We start from the raw sequence: 20,999 nt of genomic DNA, 5'->3' as shown, positions 1-20,999 counted from the left end.
GTTCCACTGTGTCGAGGCACTAATTCAAATCATCTCTGACAATAACAATGTTTTATTGATATATTTGCAAGCTTAAAGCAGTTTCACAGCCTACCAGTACCTCAGTCTTTTAAAGTAAGTTTTAAATACCTGTATATTTTTTTGGCATTTCCAGCCCTTCTCCTCCCCCCCCTTCCCCCTTTGCTCACCAAGACATGGGTCCAGATCTCCTCCTCCTCCTCCTCCTCCTCCCCCCTCTCCCCCCCCAACCACACACACTACTTTGGTGCTTGGAAGCCCTGCCTTACTCCCAAGTTGCAGGCCTGCCAGCTCTGCCAGTGCCCCCCACTCCTGACCCTCAGCCCCCATCCTTGGTGGTGCTCCTGCCAGTGCCCCTCACTCCCAATCCACAGCCCCTGCACCCCAGCCCTGCCAGAGGATGGGCCCCTAGCTGCTAGGGTTATGGGACTGCCCTGGAACTTTGCCAGCCTGCAAGGAGAACCTATGGCTTCCTTTACAGGAAAAAAATCTTCCTTTCTCCTTCAGAAGAGGAAATCATGTGGGGGGGTTTTTTCCACAGAGAATAGAAAACCTGGATCCCTGGACCTGATATGTTGCCCCAAGGATGTTACTTGCTTTGTATTGTTGTTTATTGGCCAGCAGTTTTCCCAGCTGCCTGCTGCTGTAGACAAACTTGTTCTAGTTCATTGAAACTTGCAACTTTCTGTTTAAACACATGTTGAATAACAAGACTTTTTCAAAGCTGAAAATATTCTTTCATCTTGTTCATTATATTCACAAGAGTGTTTTTTGTTTTCCAGGTCAGTCAATGCACCCATCTTCTAATGGTGGACAGCATTCCACAAAAAAGGTCCAGAAAAACAGAAATAATTATGCCTCAGTAGAGTGTGGTGCAAAAATACTTGCAGCAAATCCAGAAGCAAAGGTAGATTTTTTTTTTTATTTATTTATTTTTTTTAATCTTACTTTGAGACTGAATGTGAGCATGGTTTTTAAGTTTATTTTTTAATATAATCTTGTACTGAGTCCTAGCTACATCTCAGACATTGGATTTAAGGCAGAACCTTCAAGGTATTCTAGTATTTCTGGTCTCTGGGCTTATTACTCTTGGGCTTTTGAAACAGAATCCATAAAAATCACCAATGTTAGGGAGCATTAAGGGTTACTTTAGAGAAACTGAAAGCTATTAAATGAAGTTCAGTATAAGGAAAAACTACCTAGGATAGGGATTTATGTAGGTTGTTCTGGACAGGCTATAAAGCGCTGTAAATAAGCAGTTATTCTCTGCCAGTGCTCAGAGCATGATGTATTATTGTTGTCTTATCCTGCTGCTTAACTATTTCCATAACTTGATGTTTAGCTCCTATTATCTCATCTGTATAGAAGTACACACCAAAAGGACACTTATTTCAAGGGAAAACTGACCTGCTTTCTATTTAATACCTGTCGCAACTTAAACATTCTGTTTATTTTCTGTACAGAGTACATCAGCTATTCTAATGGAAAACATGGATCTCTACATGCTGAATCCATGCAGTACTAAAATCTGGTAAGTTAACATTGTGCTATTTTACAGGTGATTGTTTTGGTTGGCTGCCCTAAAGAAAATACGCAGGTACTACTTTACCATTGGCTTGATATTTGTATATTGCTTCTATAAGTCATTCTAACCCAGTGATTCTCAACCATGGTGCTATGGCACCCTGATGTACCTGGTGATGTGGGGTGCCACACAATCTTAGCACTATCAGGTATGCAAACATGGGTCACAAGAATAAACCCAGAGTTTTCAAACTGATGGTCTCATCTGTGTGAACTGCTGGAAGAGCAGTTAACACAGATGAGACCTGGTGTTTTTGGCACATGCTGTGATGCATTTACCTTAAAATAAACATGGAGACTCTTTATGTAAGGCTGGGAGCACAGGTGTACTCCTTCATGCCAACAGTAAACTTACACATTTTGAGCTACATTGTCTAGTTTCCAATTGAATTCCCTCGTCCTCCTTTTTAATTAGTGCTTTTAGTTGCCCCCTTTTTTAAATATGTATGTACATTTCAGTGAAATTTTATAACTGTTACATATGTAAAATATCTATACTTTAAGACTTGCACTTGTATGTAAGACACTTGAGCTGTAGATATCAGGATTCTGTTTAAAATAAGGGTTTGTATAGTGTTGCTCGGAGGAAGTAAGGGCCCTACCTCAGAAATAGAATACTGATCTCCTTTATTTAATGCTATACTTAATAATACAGTAGGTGCATTAGTTTAGTTGTCAGAATCCTGACTGACCAGGCAAAACCCCTGGACTGGGTAATTGAGCCCAAATTATAGAGTCTTACACTATTGTTCATATTGAGAAGTAGCTTGTTGCTTGAATGGTTTTCCCATTTTCAAGGCTTAACATCCTGAATATTGGAGGAAGAAGCTAACTCACACTGAGTGTCTCTTAAAGCCCATTCATTGGTAATGATGTACAATTCCTGTTAGTGAAATAAGGTCTGGATTGCCTTTTATTGTCTTGAAGTCCTCGCTCATTTTTAGCTATATTAAAATGGTTAAGGATACTTGTTTTCCATTGGTGATGTCTTGGGATTCTCAGTGTCCCTACACTGACATGGTTTAACCTTTATAAGTGACTGTACTAAACAAATGTTGAAGCCATTTTTACAATTTAAGAGCAACTCAATTCAGTTTACAGATTGTGTGGATGTCTTTCTGTTGGCTCTGCAAGCTCAGCCTGGAATCTGAAAGTAAAGATGTGTTCTTGCTGGTCCTAACTATCAGAATCCTGTAATTTGGAATCTACTTCATTCTGCTAATATGCAAGCTAGGATACAATCCAGCAGCTTCTAGATTCTGTTTTTGTAATACTAGTAACTACTTTCTGAGATACGTATACATAAATCACAGTACTCACAAAGAGCTGATCAATACTGTAAGCCTTGTTTGAATAGTTAAATAATTTCTATATTCTCCTCCAGATAAATGGCTTGGGAAATGTGTACTGAGTCACTGATCCAACATTTCTCCTATATTTAAAACAAGACATAAATTTAAGAATTCAGGATGCCAGCATGCAGGTGGATATGCTGGCAATGAGACTTTCTCAAACCTCCCATTTTATTTTAAGATTAGTAAAACACTCTTTTGCCTTAGAAACCTACCTGTCTATGGTGCAAAGCTACAAACAGTGAGGGTCCATTACTGTACTAGATTTAGATTCACTCTAATGAGATCTGCAGTTGTCATGGGCACACATTTAAACAGAATATTCTCTTGTGGGAAGGATAAGATGGGTGACTTGAAACAATTCCACAAATCATCTTTTTTCTTTGAAGAAATAAGAGAAAAAATGAATCTCTCCATTCATGGGAAATATTAGGTACTGGAAGGTGAAAAAGTCTGGCCTCTTTTTCTAATATTTCAGTGCCTGTCTTAGGTGGATTTGTACTATTTGCACAAAGAATAAAGGCCCAAATAAGATGGAAACTCCTGTTTTGTTTTATTGTCCTCTGCTTTATTTTACTTTCTCTCTTGTATTGTCATACAGTTCTATTTTGTTTTTAATTTTGTGTAAACTGGTAGAATGTGTGATCTCCCAATATGTTTTAGCAAAAGTTATCCTTTATATAAATGGTGCTTGTTTTATAAATATAAATTTGAGTGTGTGTATAATATTTTATTACTTGTACTGATTTGGCAAAAAGTTGTAAATAAATTAGTTCTGCTACTATTAGTATATGTATGGAAGGCACTTTTCAGATCTAAAACTTTATATGAAAAAGGAGCTACATTTTTCAGAAAAATGGCTTGTGGTGTGCATGTGGACTGTTGGTTATCTAGAACAGTGGTTTTTAACCCTTTTTCTTTTGTTGGACCCCTTTGGAAATTTCAAATCAAGGTGTGGACCCCTTTGAATTTATGCATGGGTATTCATATACTTTTGATCTTGGTCATTTTTCGTGGACCCCTTAAACATAGTCTGCAGTCCCCCAGGGGTTCATGGATCACAGGCTGAAAACCACTCATCTAGACCTTTCAATTATGCAGTAGCATAATAAATAAGTGTTGCAAGTGTGCATGTGAAAGCTACTTGTTTCTAATATCAAGTTTCTTTTTGCCTTCAAGGTTTGTTATTGAGCTCTGTGAACCAATTCAAGTAAAGCAACTTGACATTGCAAATCATGAATTATTCTCCTCTACTCCTAAAGATTTTCTGGTATCCATTAGTGACAGGTATGTCATGACTTGAATAAGTGATCATTTACATTCAGAAAGATCAATATATAAAGTAGGAATAATTTTCAGTTGCAATTATTTCATACTGAGCAGAATTTGGGGGGGTGGGAAAGGATACTTACGTGCCTCACAGCTGCTGTTAATTTTAAATGTTCTGAAATAACGTGGTTGATTCATTTTGTATGTATGAATAGCTATTTTTCTACAGTAGATGCGTTGGCAACTTCTTTCTCAGAAAACAAACAACCCAAAACAACTTTCTCTGTAGTATGTTTGTGTTTCTGTGATAGTTCCTATTTCTTGCACCTTTTTGTTTGCCTTATTAGAAATGGGAAGGGATAGCCCTGTTGGTCTCTGCCATAAATATAAAGCAGTAAGACAAGCATCCAAAATACTGGCATTCATTGAACCTTTAAATAGCTAAAATTTTCCTGCTTTGAAGCAAATTGCCCACTTCTAAACTCTCAAGTGATGTTCATATTGGAGCAGAACATGGATTCTTTTTAATAGATTCCATTTCGTATTTTTGCTATGCTGTTACTTTTTTTTTCCTTTTTATAAATGGCACCAATCAATCAATAATCCTTTCCTGCCCTTTGTCACTCGAGCCTTTTTTATAAAATTTCTGGTTGTACAGAAATCAGTTTTCAAAGGTGAGATCTGTCAGAGTATTTCCCCCACCTTTTTTCTCAAAACAAGAAGAAGTATAGTACAGTGGGTCTTGCATCCTTCTTCCTTCCTAGCTCTTGTGAAGTAGCAAAATGGTTTCTTTTTGGCAATTTTTGTCATTCTAGATTACCATTAGGGGTGTGTTCCAGTTTAGCCTTCATACTCATATGATTCTACCAAGTTTTAAGTATTGGCTTAGCTCCAAGCCATCCAACTTCTACATGGCTAGAGGGACCTGGAAACAAACCCCCAGCTGCATACTGTCCCTCGGCACCATGTGGAAGCTGCCCCCATTCCCCAAAACCTTCCACTCTCTTCCCCTCTGCAGCCCCACCACCACTGCATCATGTGCCCAGGCTTACTTTTACACTCCCCCCCCCCCCCCCCCCCCCCCCCCGGCACAGCTGTGTAGTGCTGCCACTTAATCCTTTGGTGCAGGGGCAGGCAACAGAAGTTGGAGGAAGGAGGGAGAGATTCCAGCTGCTGTTAAAGCCAAAATAGTGGGGAGAGCAGTGACTAGGCAGGAGCTCAGGTGCTGCATGTGGCCTACGGGTTGTCAATTGGACAGCCGTGAGCTAACTTATTTCCATATTTAGGCCAGGAGCCAGCTTTCTGCTTGGATTGTTACGTTCATTCACACTGTACATCTTGGCCTTTATAAGAAGACTAATCTCTCTTCTTGGTCTTTTAACACCTCAAGATCTGTCGGGGTGGGGCTGGTGATTTAAAATCCCAAATACTTTCTAGTACCCTACACTGGGGTTTTTTGGCTTTTTTGTTGTTTTTTTTTCCACACTCCAAAGGAGGGAAACATTTATAGCTACAGGGTATCCAAACTATTCTTTAGCAAGAAGCAGACAGAGGTATCTTACTGCAGTACTAAAGCAGGCACCTTTAATGTTTAAGCCTTGTTCAGCTAACTTTACTTGTGCTTATGGGGAGCTGGGGTGGTACGAGCGCTAAGGTGCACAATTGACAGTCCAGATGTCACAAGCTGAAGGCCGTAGCAGAAGCACTCTGTGTGGCCTGTCGGATTCCAGTGAATCTGAGAATTCTGCTAAATACCATGTCATAAGGACATGAATAAGGAAAGGATTTGTGCTTATTCTAAAATTAGCAGGTCTTGACCTAAAATTGACCATGAATCTGAATACTGTGAAGTGTCGTTCTAAAATTGGGCCCTGTCCTGCAAACATGGAGTAATAGTATAGTAGTATATTAAATCATTTCCCTGATGTGACTTTACACTTTATATTTTCCAGGTACCCGACGAGTAAGTGGATTAAACTGGGTACTTTTCATGCTAGAGATGAGAGGAATGTCCAGAGCTTTCCTTTGGATGAACAGATGTACGCAAAATACGTTAAGGTAATTCTTCTATGTAGTTAATGTACCTTTCTCCTTGTAAAAGGAATAATTTGAAGGACAGCTATGACTTTCTGTTCAACCAAGTGACCTTAGAACTAGGTAAAAAATGATCCTTACCATGAGTTGAAGTAACTTTAAATTAAAATTAGCTCTCAATGTGGTTCATCACATTTTTGTGATTTGTTGGCTTTTTTTTCCTGAGGAAGTATGGAGTTGTATAATAGAACATGTCAGCATTGTGCTAGTTTTTCTGAGCAAGAGTCCGTGTTAGTCTCAAATTGAATTTAAAGTTATTTATCCTTGTAACAATCAAATTTTGTTTACCAACATGCCCGACTAGTCAAATACAAAAGACGCTGCTAAAGAACAGGAAACGGGATAGATTGGTTTAGCAGACTTTTTTCAGCTATACTTGATTTTATAGAATTTGCTTTCAGTTGCTGTGTTTTTTGCTTTGTTTTTAATGAAGCTAATTGCTTTCAGAATTATTTTGGTTTTGTTTTTTATATACATACCAATTTGCATGGTATGTGGTTTTGTGAGTTTGAATAACGTGCAGTAGTTTACTATGCCTCTTGGCTATAAAATCCCCCACAATTATGTACTCTAGTATTTTTTTTTATATGTTTATCCAGGTGTAGACTTTAACAAATCAGATTTCCTAATCTGTAGAAACCAGGATGCAAGTTCTGATTTTGTCTGTGATTCACAGTACAGTCCTTGAGCTATATCTGCTGCCTGTCTTAATTCCCGTGAATTATTTAGGCTTGCTGCTCTAGAATCTGCATCTTAATAATTTATAAATTCACAAAAGCTTGTTCTGCATTGAGCATAAATTTAGATTTCAGGGGGAAAATGAAATTCAGAGCCTGCTTTTTTTTTTTTTCTTCTTAAAGAAAAAAATCCCCATAACTTTAACTTCATTGCTACAGATGAGCCATATTTTTGTGTGAAGTACATGCTAGTTTCTAAATTTGTTTTGATTTTTTTTTTAACAATTTTTAAGGGAAAAAATTCTCAGAGCATATAAAAATGATATCTGGGGCATTAATGAACATTTTCAGTCAATTTTTTTTTTTTTGGCAGGAGCATAATTAAATCACAAGTTTGAGAGACCTGTTTCTATATTTTGTCTTTCATTCCCCTAATGTTCAGTTACACTGCCACTTTTCAGAAAGAAGTGATCTGAGGAGCAAATACAAATCCACTCCAGTGGTTTCTGATGTGACATGCATAACTAGAACAGTACTGTCTGTCCCCTCACATATTTTTTAAATAATAATTTGCAATGTACTAGCTTTCCCCTGGGGCTTTACTCCTGTTCTTTCGAGTCTGTTTACATCATATATTACTTGCAGTAAGTAAATGTTGTCATGCAATGCTATAGCTGTTTATAAAATTAGATTTGTACCTTTCCCAAGAAACATACTCCTGAAACTGCTGCATTTTTTTCCTCATAATTTGTGTGTGCCACAATTTAAGAGGTCCAGTTTTCTGATATGGGAGAGATGACAATTTAATTGATGCCAATAGCTTTTTAAATCTTTTAATGTTTATGCATCAGATTTCTTGCACGAATCTGGACAATGCGACTTTAACTTTGCTTGCTGAACTTTGACACTGTATTGGTCAGTAAAGTGCTTAGAAGTATGCTAGATCAGTGGTTCTTAACTGATGGCCTGTAGGTGAGTTTTATAAGGGCAACCAAGTGATCCTCTCCTTGCATGTTGCTGCTTCTGAGCTGCTTTATGCTGGAGCTAGCGTGCTTGGGAATGAGCAGAGCTGCCTTAATGTAATGCTGCTTAGAAGCTAATGAAATAACCTTTGCTAAAAGGTGATACAGGTTTAGGCAGGGACAGAGCCATGTGAATTTGGGTGTATGGAGTAGTGGATTGGCAGCCTAGGTCATGGTACTGTTGGGGAAGTATGAAAGTGAATTGAACCGAACCATGGGATCAAAGGTTGAGAACCACATGGGATTTTTTAAAAGTCTCTTCTGCATGTACCAAGTTCCTCCTAAGGCAGTATAATATGGTGAAAAGATAATATGTTAAAGTACTGATTATTGTCAATGCATTGGCTTCATAACAAAGATGCCTATTCTTAGTATTTGTCTAATCTAAATTGGGGATATTTTGGAAAATTAATCCAAATTTTAACTAAATGTGAGGATTGAAAGCGGATTATTTAAACTGCATTAAATCATGATTTTTCACAAATGAAATGGCCTTGATTTAGCTTGGTTACTTTGGAGGCAGAATAAGTGGAAAACAAATTAAGAATATTTTAATCTTGAACAGATGTCCATTCAGAAAGTCCATGTGGTTTAACAAATTTAATTTTAAATTCATGCCTTTAATTATGATATAATTTTCTTGAGCATCCCTGTGTAGATCTAGATTCAATATAAACAGTGCTAAGTAGAAGACTTTTTTCCATTGGATCTGAAACTCTTCTTTCTTCTAAATTCCCTTGAAAAAAATTCTATAAAATGGAACATGTTATACTGAATTTAGAGCAGGAACAGTATAACGATCTTTAAAAATGGGGATATTTTTTGTAGGTGGCTTAATATTTTTCCTAATTTTAAGAATAATCATGTTAAGATTAACATGTTAAAGATTTTGTCTGGCATACTTTTAGCGTGCAATAACAGGAACATTAGAATAATCTGACTAAATCCTTTGCATAGAAATCTTTTATTTTTTTTATTATACTGTCTGTCTTTCAGCTTGAGCTAGAAGCTTTTGGATTTACCTAACACACTCGACAGTGTTGCAACTTCAGTCTCCACAACTTATTTCTTGTAAAGCATTTAGGCTTGGGACAGAAATTTAGGCATAAGCCAGTATAAGTGATCAGAAACTAGTTTAAAACTGTAACACAACAGAAGTTTGCACATAAACTGCTTTCAAAATGTCTGAAACTGGTTTAAGATAAACCTGGATGGATGTGGTATCAGACTTAACTGATTTAAGTTAAATTGATTTATTGAAATTCTCTCCCTTTCCAAATTCAAGCTGTTTGTTCCAGCCAAGCAGGGAGGTGTGCTCAAGCACCCTCTGGCTTCTGGCCTGGACCACTGTAGGCATGTGGCTGCATTTCTGGAATCAAAAGTGAATCTGTTCACTTGCTTATGGGTTCAATCTGCACAGTTTAGACTAACCTGCAAAGATTGAATCAGGTTAGCCTCGGGCTTTTTTACTGTATGTTCTTAGCCTTATAGTACTTAATTAAAATTGCTAGAGTTGCCTGTGGCATGTGTCCAGCTTTTGTACTGACATCTTTCTTTTCCTTTCTCTTGCTTCAGATGTTCATCAAATACATAAAGGTTAGCAATCTCCTCTTTCCAAATATTGAATACATAGGGCTTGGGGTATACTCTGCAACTCAGCATGTTGGCAAGAATAAAGCTTTCCAAGAACCTTTCTGTTATAAGCAAGCTGCACTCTGCTTAAGTAAACCTAACTTGCAAATTTGAAAACTAGATGTGCGTGTTGAGTAGAGATTTGATTTGATTCTTCCCTAGTCTTTCATTCTAAATGCTTCTTATTCTTTAGGTGGAGTTGGTGTCACATTTTGGATCAGAACATTTTTGTCCTCTAAGCCTTATAAGGTAATAACAAGTGAAATACTTTGAGCTGAAAGTTACCTTTTACTTTAGGGCTGAGAATGATTAGTGCATCTCATGTCAACTGGAAAACATTTCAGCTTCTTAACTTCAGCAGCAGTATTCTTGATTCTGTTTTATAAAAGGGATTACATGAGTTGGACATTGCTGACATGATGGTTCAAGTGATTATAAATTGCTTTAAAAATTCCTTAAATAGGGTGGTATCCATAAGGAAATGTCCTCCCTAAATTCCCTTATACATTCTGCTTCCATCTTTCCTCTTTCACTGCCCCTTCTCCAAGACTTTTCAGTCATCAAGGTTGCAACAAGATTTGAACCCTAGTATCTCTAAAGTAGTATAGCTCCAGGTTATTAAGCCAGTCTTGAAGGCGAGGACGAGACTGAATGTAGTGCACTAGAAACTTACACTATAGTGTAAGGATTTGAAGAGTGTCATGGGCAGTGTCAAGCCAGAAAGACTGTCCTAGAATTTCTATCCTAAATTAAATGAGGAGGATAAGACCTCTACACACTGCAAAAGCCAGAAGGTGGATGTTGCAGTAATTCAAGATGAAGAATAAGATGTGGATGAGAAGTCAAGTGATGAAAAAAGGTCTGACTTCTGTAAGGGAGGGGTTAAGGTGGAAAGAAGGTTAGAACCAAATAGTGCTACTAAGTCTAAATGCAACACTAATGGAAGCCTAACTAACCTTTCTAGAAATAAGTGTTTAAAAGAAAAGGCATTGGTCAGCTTATGTAAGATGCCAGTTTGGTGGTTGGCTAATCAAGGGCTAGTGTTGTTAATTTAATATGCTTGCTTCAGTCATTAAATCACCATTAGATTTTAGCCTGACTACTTAAATTTTGGTTTTAATTGAAATGTTGTTTATAGAGTGTTTGGCACTAGCATGGTTGAAGAATATGAAGAAATTGCTGATTCCCAGTATCAGTCAGAACGCCAAGAGCTGTTTGATGAAGATTACGGTAAGAAAACAAATAACTGTATTGCTTGTTAACTATCAAATCTCTTGTAACTTGGTCGCTGAAGTTTTTCATATGTTCTGAAATGATCAGTTTGGCAGTTAGGGACTACTTCACTTTTATATCCTCTAGGATGGGTTGGTAAGTCGCATCCAGCCAACAGATGTAGGGTTGTGAGGGGAGCTTTGGTAGAAGTTGCCCTCCCTGTGCCACTGTAAGTGCCGGTGGCATCTGTGTCCTAGTCACTTTGGTCTGCAGCCTAAAGACATTGCCAACCTCTGCTCTAGGATAACAGTATCTTTCTGCTTACAAAGAATGTCCAAATATCCTGTTAAGTCTCAAGCTGCTGTTCTGTAGTAAATCTCTGCAGATGTCGGCATACACAGGTGATTGTGAGAACTAAATAGCTGATTGGCGGAACATATGTAATGCTTCAGCCATCTTCAGGGGATCTCTGGCACTGTATCACCATCATGTTCTCCCTACGTGAAGCTTCCCTCTGCCCACACGCAGTCACATAGTGGTGGACTTGCTATCTTCTGGTATTGCTGTGAATAGAGCCTTCAGGTGGCTCAAATGTGTTAATCTAATACACGTAGTTACTGATCAATCTGGGATGGGCAACTATACTTCTCCTGTACCTAGCAAAAGTAGAAAAATTGAGATTGGGGTAGGTAAGCTCACAAATGAGCCTTCTTGGAAAAGAGAAATAAAGGACAAGAAATGACGCTAGTAAAAGGAAAGCAACCCACAAACCTAGCTTCACAAATACAGGGTAAGTTTTTTGGGTTTTTTTTTATAGTGAAGGAGTTGAAATTAGAGAAAATTAATAGAGATGTTTTTCAAAGGGAACCTTTTGATAGCTCTAACTGGATTGTGCAGGAATATTATGTGGCATGGTGAAAGGGTATTACTTGTCTGAAAAGAGGGAACATGGGCATCCTTTTCTCACTGTGCCCCCTAACTCCCTTAAAGACCCCTGTTTCCTGCTCCATTAATCATGTTTGCTTTTTGCTTTGAAAATCTAGTCACCTTACTGAATAACAATACTTGTAACAGAGTTCTGTTAATCTGCAGAGCTGTCACAAAACCCATGTTCTTTAAGAGGGTGCATAAGGCTCATTTCATTGATTCACTTCTTATGAAAAGGTTTTTTTGCTCAATGTTGAGCCACCTCATTTACTTGATACCTATTATGCAGAACTTAATTTTATCCTGTTACCTCTTCAGGACTAGATTGTCCTCTTCTTAATTTAGGATTCCATTGCTAATCAATATGCAATATAGAACAGTAAATGTAGCACAAGTAGATTGTATGTTCTGTTTCAGACATTGATGGCCCATGTATTAAGATCATATTTGGTCCATGAGTACCACAGGGACTTCAAAAAGTTCTGTTCTTAGTTAACACTTTCCTGAAACTGATCTCAAAAATTCATGCCTCCTGTGTTTTGATTAAACCTATTTTTTATAACATTTTGCTGCACCTTTTTTTCCTGTGCTGGAAAAGAGAAACATTTCAGTTGTAAGAATTATCTGGTTTATTATGCCTAAAGCTTGATATTCAAACACAGTATCATTTTTGTCTTTTTTAACCTCTCTAATTTTAGTTGTTAGGATGTTTTTTACCTTAATTTTAGGTTTGTAACTTGATATTGATATAGGAATAATTTATTTAATTTTAAACAGATTACCCATTGGATTACAATACAGGGGAAGAGAAATCTTCCAAAAATCTCCTTGGCTCTGCTACAAGTGAGTATAGCTGTATTTTTTTTCTCAGGAAACTTTAATAATACTATGTAATAATTAAGGTGTTTAACTTGAACATGATTCCATTTAATTAAGAGTGGTGTCTTGGATTTCAAATATCTGGGCAACTTCAAAAATTTTACCTTCTCTCCTCTTATTATGACTAAACAATAAGCATTTTAACCAAAATAAATGAAAAGTTAAAGCTACAATTAATAGCTGTTTAATGTAGCATGATGATCTTGATTCAAATAGTGTTAGTAGTTCCTGTAACTGACTGAGGAAACTGGCTGATAGAGGATTACATGAGGAGTTACCCTGAGGTAGTGGATGGTAGGAAAGGATGTGCAAAGTGCTTCTCAATATATGTGGAAGGCCTTATGTCCACGTAAGATTCCTCATCCCTTCTTAAACTAGTCTGTTTTTGAAGGAGGTGATGTCTCGGGTAGTTTTACTTACTACCTTCTTCTCTTTAGCTGGCAGCATTGGCAACACATAGAGGGTGCATGTGGGTGCACATGTACCCCCTGAGACTGGGTGCTGCCAGCAGTTGCCACTTACTGCCCCCCTTGTCATTTATGCTGCTGCCACTTGCAGGAGTTTGCCATGCCCTGCCCCCCTCCCCAGCCTCAGGAGGCATGAGGGAGGCATTCATGGCTGGCAGTGCACTAAACCATAATGGACCTCCTTACTCGGGAGGTCATGGGACTTGAATTTAAATAGATGTTGGAGGTGTTACTTCAGTTCTGATGGAAGCCCTTAATGCTACAGTTATTTAGGGTAGCATCAGCCATGCAATCCTTTTTGTCAAGATTAAGTGAATTATGCAGAATTTACATCAACAGTGAATGCCACTTCTCTGTTATTGCTTAAATAAATAAACCTAAGCCTTAAATCTGCAAAGTAAAACATTCCTTTTATCCCAGTTTCCCAAAGTTTTAGTGTGAAAGACACAGCCATGGCCATAAGTACTGCATAATATTTTAGTGTAGCTTTGGGGAAAGGCAACAAATAACGATATAAAGAGCAATCTGTTCCTAAATAAAGTTCCAGACTTGTTTGACTTTCAGTTCAAATGAGAAGATGTAGTGTTGAGGCACTATCAAGAAAAACTACTTCTTACCAATAATTTATACATGCCAAAGTCCTGTTGAAATACCTTTTAAAACTTGCAAAAACTTCTCAGACTGAGATCAGTGTTTTTTTTCTTTTAATGAATATAGAATTTGTTCTTATAGAAACAAGTATTCCAAAATAATTTAAAAAAACAAACAACCCCCCCCAATGACTGAGTATTAATGACAACAGTAATTCTTAATTGTGGCTAGCTGAATTGGTTGCCTACCCTGGAATTAAATGCACTTTATCTTTTTTTAAGCAGCAGGAGATCCTTTGTCTAGTCTAAACAACACCAACACAGACTTCCATTTAGCATGTCTCCTATGAATGAGGAATAGAGTGACGTTAAAGAGCTTACTGATTTTAGGGATTTTGATTAATGAAAAGTGGCTTGCAGTTTTGTGCCAAATAAACCAGTGTAGGTAGTGCCTCAGCCCTCCCTTCTTCTCTTATCAACTGACAGATTCACAGAGCAGCTTTAATCTCCCCTCTTCCTTTCTATTTCAACTCTTGGAAGGCATCCAGATCAGATGAGAACTCAACTATTTTGGTTACGATCTTTCTCTTGGCTTTTTAGGGCTTTCAAACTAAAATGATTGGGCATAGAATGAAACCTAAACAAAATTCATAGAGTTCTGGAGTATTCCTCAAGCTGCTTGGGAGAGACTATTCCACCAAGATAAAATTAAATCATCCTTTCTAGTGATTTTTGGATTCCAAACACTTCTGAGCCATTTATTTGTATTTGATCTTGGAGAACTCTGCTTCTGCTTTGTCTAGATCTGAATTAATGTTCTAGATGATGCATTGGCATTTATGAGACCACATGGGGAGAAATAAAGGTCAGTTACATGGCACCAACATTATATAGCAAACTTTTGAGGGTTAGATTTCCCTTGGTATCCTTTTTTTGACTGGCATGTATTACTACATCGCTTTATAGCTACTGTTTTATAACCTCTAGCACACTTCAGTCTCCATTTTAGTCTGGTTAAGAGACAGTTCCCTAAAAGTGTGACCTGGTGCAAACCAAAACAATTGTGGTTTGGCTTGCCCTGAAGATTCCCTTTGTGTGTGGCAGTGTACTTGGCATTGACCAGTACAGAAACTTAATTAGGAAGGCCCGGGAGTAATGTGAAATCGGACGCAATTTCTTGCGAAATGTCAGCAGCAGTGAATAAGTCTATTCTTTTTACAAACAAAATGTTGCTGAGAAGTCACAGTATGGCAAAGCTGACCATAGTGGATGTTGGCATTTGAGAAGGTTTAAGAGACTTTATGAAATCCAAGTACAGTAGAGGGTTAAATGAACTTATGATGCGTGCTACCAATTTGCTTGGTGTGTCTTCAGCTTGGATGTGATGCTCAGCACAGGTAGGCAAGGTAGAGGTGTGAGCTGTAGCTCCATGCAACCACAAATCATATCAGGGACTGAGTCAACCAGTATAGCACTTGGCTAATGGCCCCAAACTGGAGCAAAATTGCCAAATAGAAGAGTGAAGACGGATATCTGCGGTGAGTTTTTTAAATCTCCAAGTAGACTTAGTAAACTTGCCAAATATATTGCCAGGGCTTTTAGCAGCCTGCTTTATCATATCCTTGGCTTGCCATCATCCTCAGAAGGTGACACAGAAGGGATAAGTAGGAGGAGCTGAAGTGCCAGCCTCTGACTAAAATTGGAGAATAGGGATTGGAAAAGTTTTCTTCAAAATTCAGTTGGCTTGAAAGAGTTTTTCACAGGCTGTTGTACACCTGGGAGACGTGACTAGAATGAGTCACCCTAGAAATATGATATGCCCCTTGTAAAATAACACACGGTTAATAGTTTTGTGGGTTTTTTGCACTGACTTCCAAAAATGTAAAATCGGAACCCTTTCTAACTGAGAGTGTCATTGGTAAATGTCAGGATTTACCAGATAACCTGGAAACATTTGGAAATCCATCCAGAAAAAAGCCCAGTAATTCTTTTAAAATGGACAGGTAAGAAAGGAAGCAGGAAGGAAAGGAATAGATGACTTAATCTTAGGATTGATCAATACCTTCGTTATCTTCAAGGTCATAATGGCAAATCTTAGAATATCTGATGATGGCAGTGAAGTCTGATATTCTGGATGCATCCTAATCTCCATTTTGTTTTAGATGCCATTCTAAATATGGTAAACATTGCTGCTAATATACTTGGAGCAAAAACTGAAGAGATTTCTGAAGCTGAAGGTAAACTTCCTTAAAATCCTATTGTTATCTTAAATGTCAATTTCCTTGTTTTATCACCTTCACTTCTTTGAAAGATTTGGGTAACCCAAATACTGAATTTTTCTTTCGTATTCCTTTTCTGCAGCATCTTCCCTGTGATGGGTTACGCCATAGAAACCTGAGCAATTTGATTAGGGAAAAGTTGTTAGTGTTGCATCTAGGGCATCTTAGGGATTGAATAGAATGGGCTTCTGCCTGTTGGTCCAGCTGTCTTCTGATGTGGTGTTTAGTTTGTAGCTTGCATCATAATTTTAAATACTGAAAGAATAGCAGCTTTCTTCTGCACAGATACACTTCCAGATATGTACAAAGGCACACTTCTTCCTGCAAAACAGTCAACAGTTTTCAATTAACTGAAAATACTGAGCTCTGATCATAAAAGCGAAACAAGGCCTATTGTGTGGTTACTTTGGTATTTTTGCTTATAAAAATTTGGTATTGTTTAATTTCTTAGTGTTATAGAAAACAAATATGACTTGCTAGTGAAGAGTCAGACCTGTTAGGATACATTGTCACAGCATGCTGTTTTCTCATTCTTGCTTGTGGTTCTTTTCTGTTGAACTCTGATACTCAATCAGCTCAAAAATCCTATTGTACAGATTTTCTTCTTGTTTTGTGTACCATAATAGGAAAAAAGAGTCTCTCTGAAAATACCACTGCCATCAATGCTACTTCGACAGTTGCACCAAAACTGCCTGAGCCAACCCCTGTTCCTTCACCAGAGTAAGTGATTTTTGTGTATCACTTAGTGCCCAAGATTACTTCATTAGCAATAATCTTGGATCTTGTCTACAGTAGAAATAGATCATCTGAATACACTTACCACTGGTTTAAATCTGGCTTATCTGTAATGTGGCTTGACTTTAACCTAGTAATGAATGTTGTATATGGTAAAAAGGAAATTGGCATCAAAAGACTGTTGAGCATGGAAATTTGTCTTGATGGCAAGTGTAAGTTTTTTCTGGAGGACTTAATCATATTCCTTTCTGCCCCCTTAGGATCTCCCCTGAAGCAGGGATGTCAGATCTGTCCCACAGGCTATATGTCTGGCCTGTGGAGCCCTGTGACCTGGCCAGTGGCTGATCCCCATGTGTCTTGTGGCCAGTGGAGCCTGTCTGGTGTGTGGGCTGGACCCGGTACAGCATGCACACCAGACTAGCTCTGGTGCCCTGTGCTGGAGCCAGGATGCAGGACTGGTCTGGTGCGCTGGATGCAGCACATCCCTGTTGTCACCCTACAGTGTACTGTATGAAGTGCATGCAGCCAGTCTAGAAATTGGACAATGGGGATGGGAAAAGTTGGACATGCATCATGTGTCAGCCTCACCCCCAAGCATGGGCTGGACCCAGCACTGCAGGGGCTGTGTGCAGCACAAAGGGTCTAGGGCACAGGCTGCATGAGGCACCCCATGAGACTAGCCCTGCAGGCTGGTTCCAGTGCATAATATAGCCCTAATCCAGCCCATAGGCTGGCCTTTGGAGTTGGATGAGTTTGATGCTTCTATGCCTTAAACACTTTTTGTGGTCAGAATTTTTCTCAAGTGATTTAACAATAACTTTTTTAGAGGATAAAATGTCACTCTTGTGAACATCTTAATGAGCATTGATCAGCAAAATCCAGCACTGATGTTCTCCAAGAATTAATTATTTTCTGTCAGATGCTAGTTTCATCTAAACAAAAGTACTAGAAAGCAGTAGGAGCTTCTCACTTCTGATCTGGTTATCAAGCTGTGTGTGGAGATTGATATGCTATTCTGTCTAGTTGCACAGTTTTGTCTTGCAGAAACCAGTCTAACTAGAAATGTCTGTTATCAATAGAATTCGGAGGTGCTTGACCTCTGACCCTTGAGCTGAATGAATCTTGCAGGGCCATGTCATCCAGCTCCCAGGGCTCCCCATAGGTCTGGAAATATGGCAGCAAGGGAACAGCAACAGCCTTAACTGGCACAGCTTCCAAAACCACAGCAATAAACTCTGCACTGCTACCTTGCTGCTATATTTCTGGATTCCTGGAGAGCCCCACGGATTGGATGACATGCCCCTGTATGTAAGGTTCCACTGGTGCACAGGGTCACTCCTTGCCCATATAGGACCACTGACTGGCCCCTTGCCACTTTTCTGGCCTACAGGGCCAAAACATTGAATACCACTGTCTGTACCTAACACGGTATCAACCTGGAAACAACTTTGGTGTTAAGTTCCTATTTCTGCCATAACTTTTCCTTGATGAAAACAAGAACCTAGTCAGAAACAACAGTTTCACTTCTTCTGTCTGATCAGACTTTATTTTTAAAGGAGGGATATTATCTTTGTGTGCTTAACTTTCCCTACTTATATACTTAACGGGGTTTTTTTCTAATGTCTAACAGTTATTTGGAACAGTGATAAGTTTGTTTCTCCCCCCCATATGTATTTTCTCTTGAAGACTCTTTTGATTACTTTGGCTGTTTAAACATAGTTAATTGCAGAACCTCAGACCTATTAAATGAAGAACTGCTCCCCTTGTTAAATGTGATTTGGTGGGTGCAGCCTAAGAATTGCTTAAGAATATTTCAGACTGTAAATGTAGGTTGCTTCCCTCTCCTTGCTTTCATTTATAAAGCTTTTTTTTTTCGAAATAATTTCCCCATAAATACAGTTTCCATAACTTAACAGCATATCTGATTTTAAGACTGTCACTTGAAGTAAATATCTTACATTTTAGGATGTCATTCCTGTGTTGCAATTGTTTTTACCTGAGGAAGTGTATATACATAAAGAGTTTTCAAGACAAACTAAGCTGCTTCTAAATTAAAAAAAAAAGTACAATAAAGAGGATGGGAATCTGCCAAGAAGTCAAGCTCGGCATTAAACTGGCTTATGATCAATGAAATAGCTGAACAAATTACAAAGCTGTGGTTTAATTGCCTTACAAGCAATAGAAAACTAAAATTTCTGAAAATCCATGCCATTGCCTAAGCAGTGTATTGAATTAGTTTATTTTGTGTTCTGTGTTCAAATGTTTGCTTTATTACAACTGAATGAGCATTGATGAGTGTCTTTACATCGATAACCAGCATTAACCTCATAAGAAATTTTGGGGACAGAAGAGTTATGCTGTTTTCTTACCCTTTTTTGAGGGGGTTTTCTAGTTTGAATATTCAGGAAATCACACTTCCCTGGCAAATGGAACCATCCAACCAGGCTGTAAGCTATTTACTTTCCTTGAGTCATTAAAACAATCTTTAATTTTTTAGTTCTTCTGTTTAGGAAGGAAGTATGGAGTTTCCTCTTAAGATTCCCTGTGATTTTTAATGTCTGCTTTGTCGATATCATTATAGGTTACTTCTGTTTAGTTCCATAGAGGAAAACGATGGTTCCCTGAAGCTCATATATTTAGTTCTGTCAGTCTCCATATTTGAGAAACTGGTTGGGGGAAAATACGGATCCTAATGCATGAAAATATTTGATTTGTTTCAAATTAATATCTGTTCTTGTTACAAAATCACCAGAATATATATATATTTTTGCATGGTGAATAATCTGTATCCGAAGACCCTGTGAATTAAGGTAAGATAATTGGAGATCATACAAATTAAGATTAAAGTGCATTTCAGAAAAATCACTTAATTTCAGTGGTTCTTCATACCATATCTGACAGCTACTGCCATCGTCTTTCTTTCATGAGCATCAACTTTATGCATCCATTTAAAAAAAAAAATTACTGCATCTTATACAAAGAAGCAAAGAAACAACCTGGGTTTTTAACACACAACTTCTTCTTTTTGTAGGCTTGTAACTACAGAGATTCCTGAGATAGAAAAGGAGCAGCCAACCCTGGCTACCACACAAAGCCCCATTGTACAATTAGTGCAAGAGTATGAAGAAGAGGCAAGCCAGTCAACAGTAACCCTGCTGCCCAGTGATGAGCAAGAGGAAGAGACGACCCCGTGGTTTGAGTCAGAGACACAAACCTATTGCTATGACCTGGCAAACGTTTGCTGTATTTCTAGCTTTTCAGAATATCTGTACAAATGGTGTTCAGTTATAGTAGCTCTTCATCGGCAGCATAGCAAAACTGATGGCAAACAAGAAGGAGAATACTCTGCTATTGTTCAGTATCCACAGTTAGTTCCAACGGAATCTTTACATGTTGCAGTAGAGGAACCTCTGCCTGAGAAATTAGATGGCAAAATCATGGACAGATTGCCTGGATCTACAATTGCAAATGAATTAAATGTAATCCTTGAGGATGTGAGTAATCAGACTGTGGAGTCTATTGAACTGGAACCCAGTCTTCCTCAAACTGTCTCTCAGTCTCTTCTCGTAGAAGTTACTTCAGAAGTTAAGCCATTGCCTACAATAGAAGTATCTTTGGAGTCTACAAAAAAAGAAGTAGGGCAGGCTGTGTCACCAGTGACTCCCCAAGAGGATACTGTTGAGATGATTGATGAAGCAGAAAAAAGAGTTGACGGCTCCTTTACTGTTGAGAAACATTCTGTGGTCTCTGAAACAAACACTGTCACCGAATTCCAGGAAACTAGTACAAAATATATGACTCCTGTTCAGATCATCTCAAAGCCTACAGAGACTGTACCACAGCCTGAGTACACAACAACTGCAATACCTGTTACAATAGGTAACAATATTGGAGAAGGAAAAGCAAGCACTTCAGACACACACAAACAAGTTTTGCCTCCTGCTGAATCTTCTGTTACAGCAGAAATAAAAGAGGATGAGCAGACACCTGAGGAAGCTTTCCTAGCAATTCCTGTTTCTGGTGGACAGCAGAGAGCAGCAACAGACTTCTATGCTGAATTGCAGAATTCTACAGATCTAGGTTATGCTAACGGAAATCTTGTTCATGGATCTAATCAAAAGGAGTCTGTATTCATGCGGCTTAATAATCGTATTAAAGCCCTGGAAGTAAATATGTCTCTCAGCAGCCGCTATTTAGAAGAACTTAGTCAAAGGTAGGCCCCCAGTGGTTAGGAAAATCTGTGTGTAGATAGATAGTCTAAC

General features: G+C 38.3%; 1 protein-coding gene across 3 annotated transcripts in view; it reads left to right on the top strand.

The window, feature by feature from the left end:
• SUCO (SUN domain containing ossification factor) overlaps nucleotides 1-20,999 on the top strand; it is a 68,483-nt gene that overhangs the window by 36,182 nt on the left and 11,302 nt on the right. For 2 of the 3 annotated variants that reach the window (XM_059728281.1, XM_059728279.1), the window contains 11 exons: nucleotides 801-925; nucleotides 1,482-1,549; nucleotides 4,134-4,241; nucleotides 6,176-6,281; nucleotides 9,592-9,612; nucleotides 9,842-9,897; nucleotides 10,787-10,878; nucleotides 12,565-12,630; nucleotides 15,886-15,960; nucleotides 16,629-16,722; nucleotides 19,769-20,950. In XM_059728281.1, coding sequence (XP_059584264.1) covers nucleotides 801-925; nucleotides 1,482-1,549; nucleotides 4,134-4,241; nucleotides 6,176-6,281; nucleotides 9,592-9,612; nucleotides 9,842-9,897; nucleotides 10,787-10,878; nucleotides 12,565-12,630; nucleotides 15,886-15,960; nucleotides 16,629-16,722; nucleotides 19,769-20,950 — 1,993 coding nt within the window. The remainder of the gene's footprint in view (nucleotides 1-800; nucleotides 926-1,481; nucleotides 1,550-4,133; nucleotides 4,242-6,175; nucleotides 6,282-9,591; nucleotides 9,613-9,841; nucleotides 9,898-10,786; nucleotides 10,879-12,564; nucleotides 12,631-15,885; nucleotides 15,961-16,628; nucleotides 16,723-19,768; nucleotides 20,951-20,999) is intronic. The other variant, XM_059728280.1, reaches the window with a different exon arrangement.

This window comes from Alligator mississippiensis, chromosome 5, assembly GCF_030867095.1.
Source record: "Alligator mississippiensis isolate rAllMis1 chromosome 5, rAllMis1, whole genome shotgun sequence".
NCBI lineage: Eukaryota > Metazoa > Chordata > Crocodylia > Alligatoridae > Alligator > Alligator mississippiensis.
The sequence above is the reverse complement of the archived record's forward strand: the minus strand, read 5'-3'. Positions and strand labels throughout refer to the sequence as shown.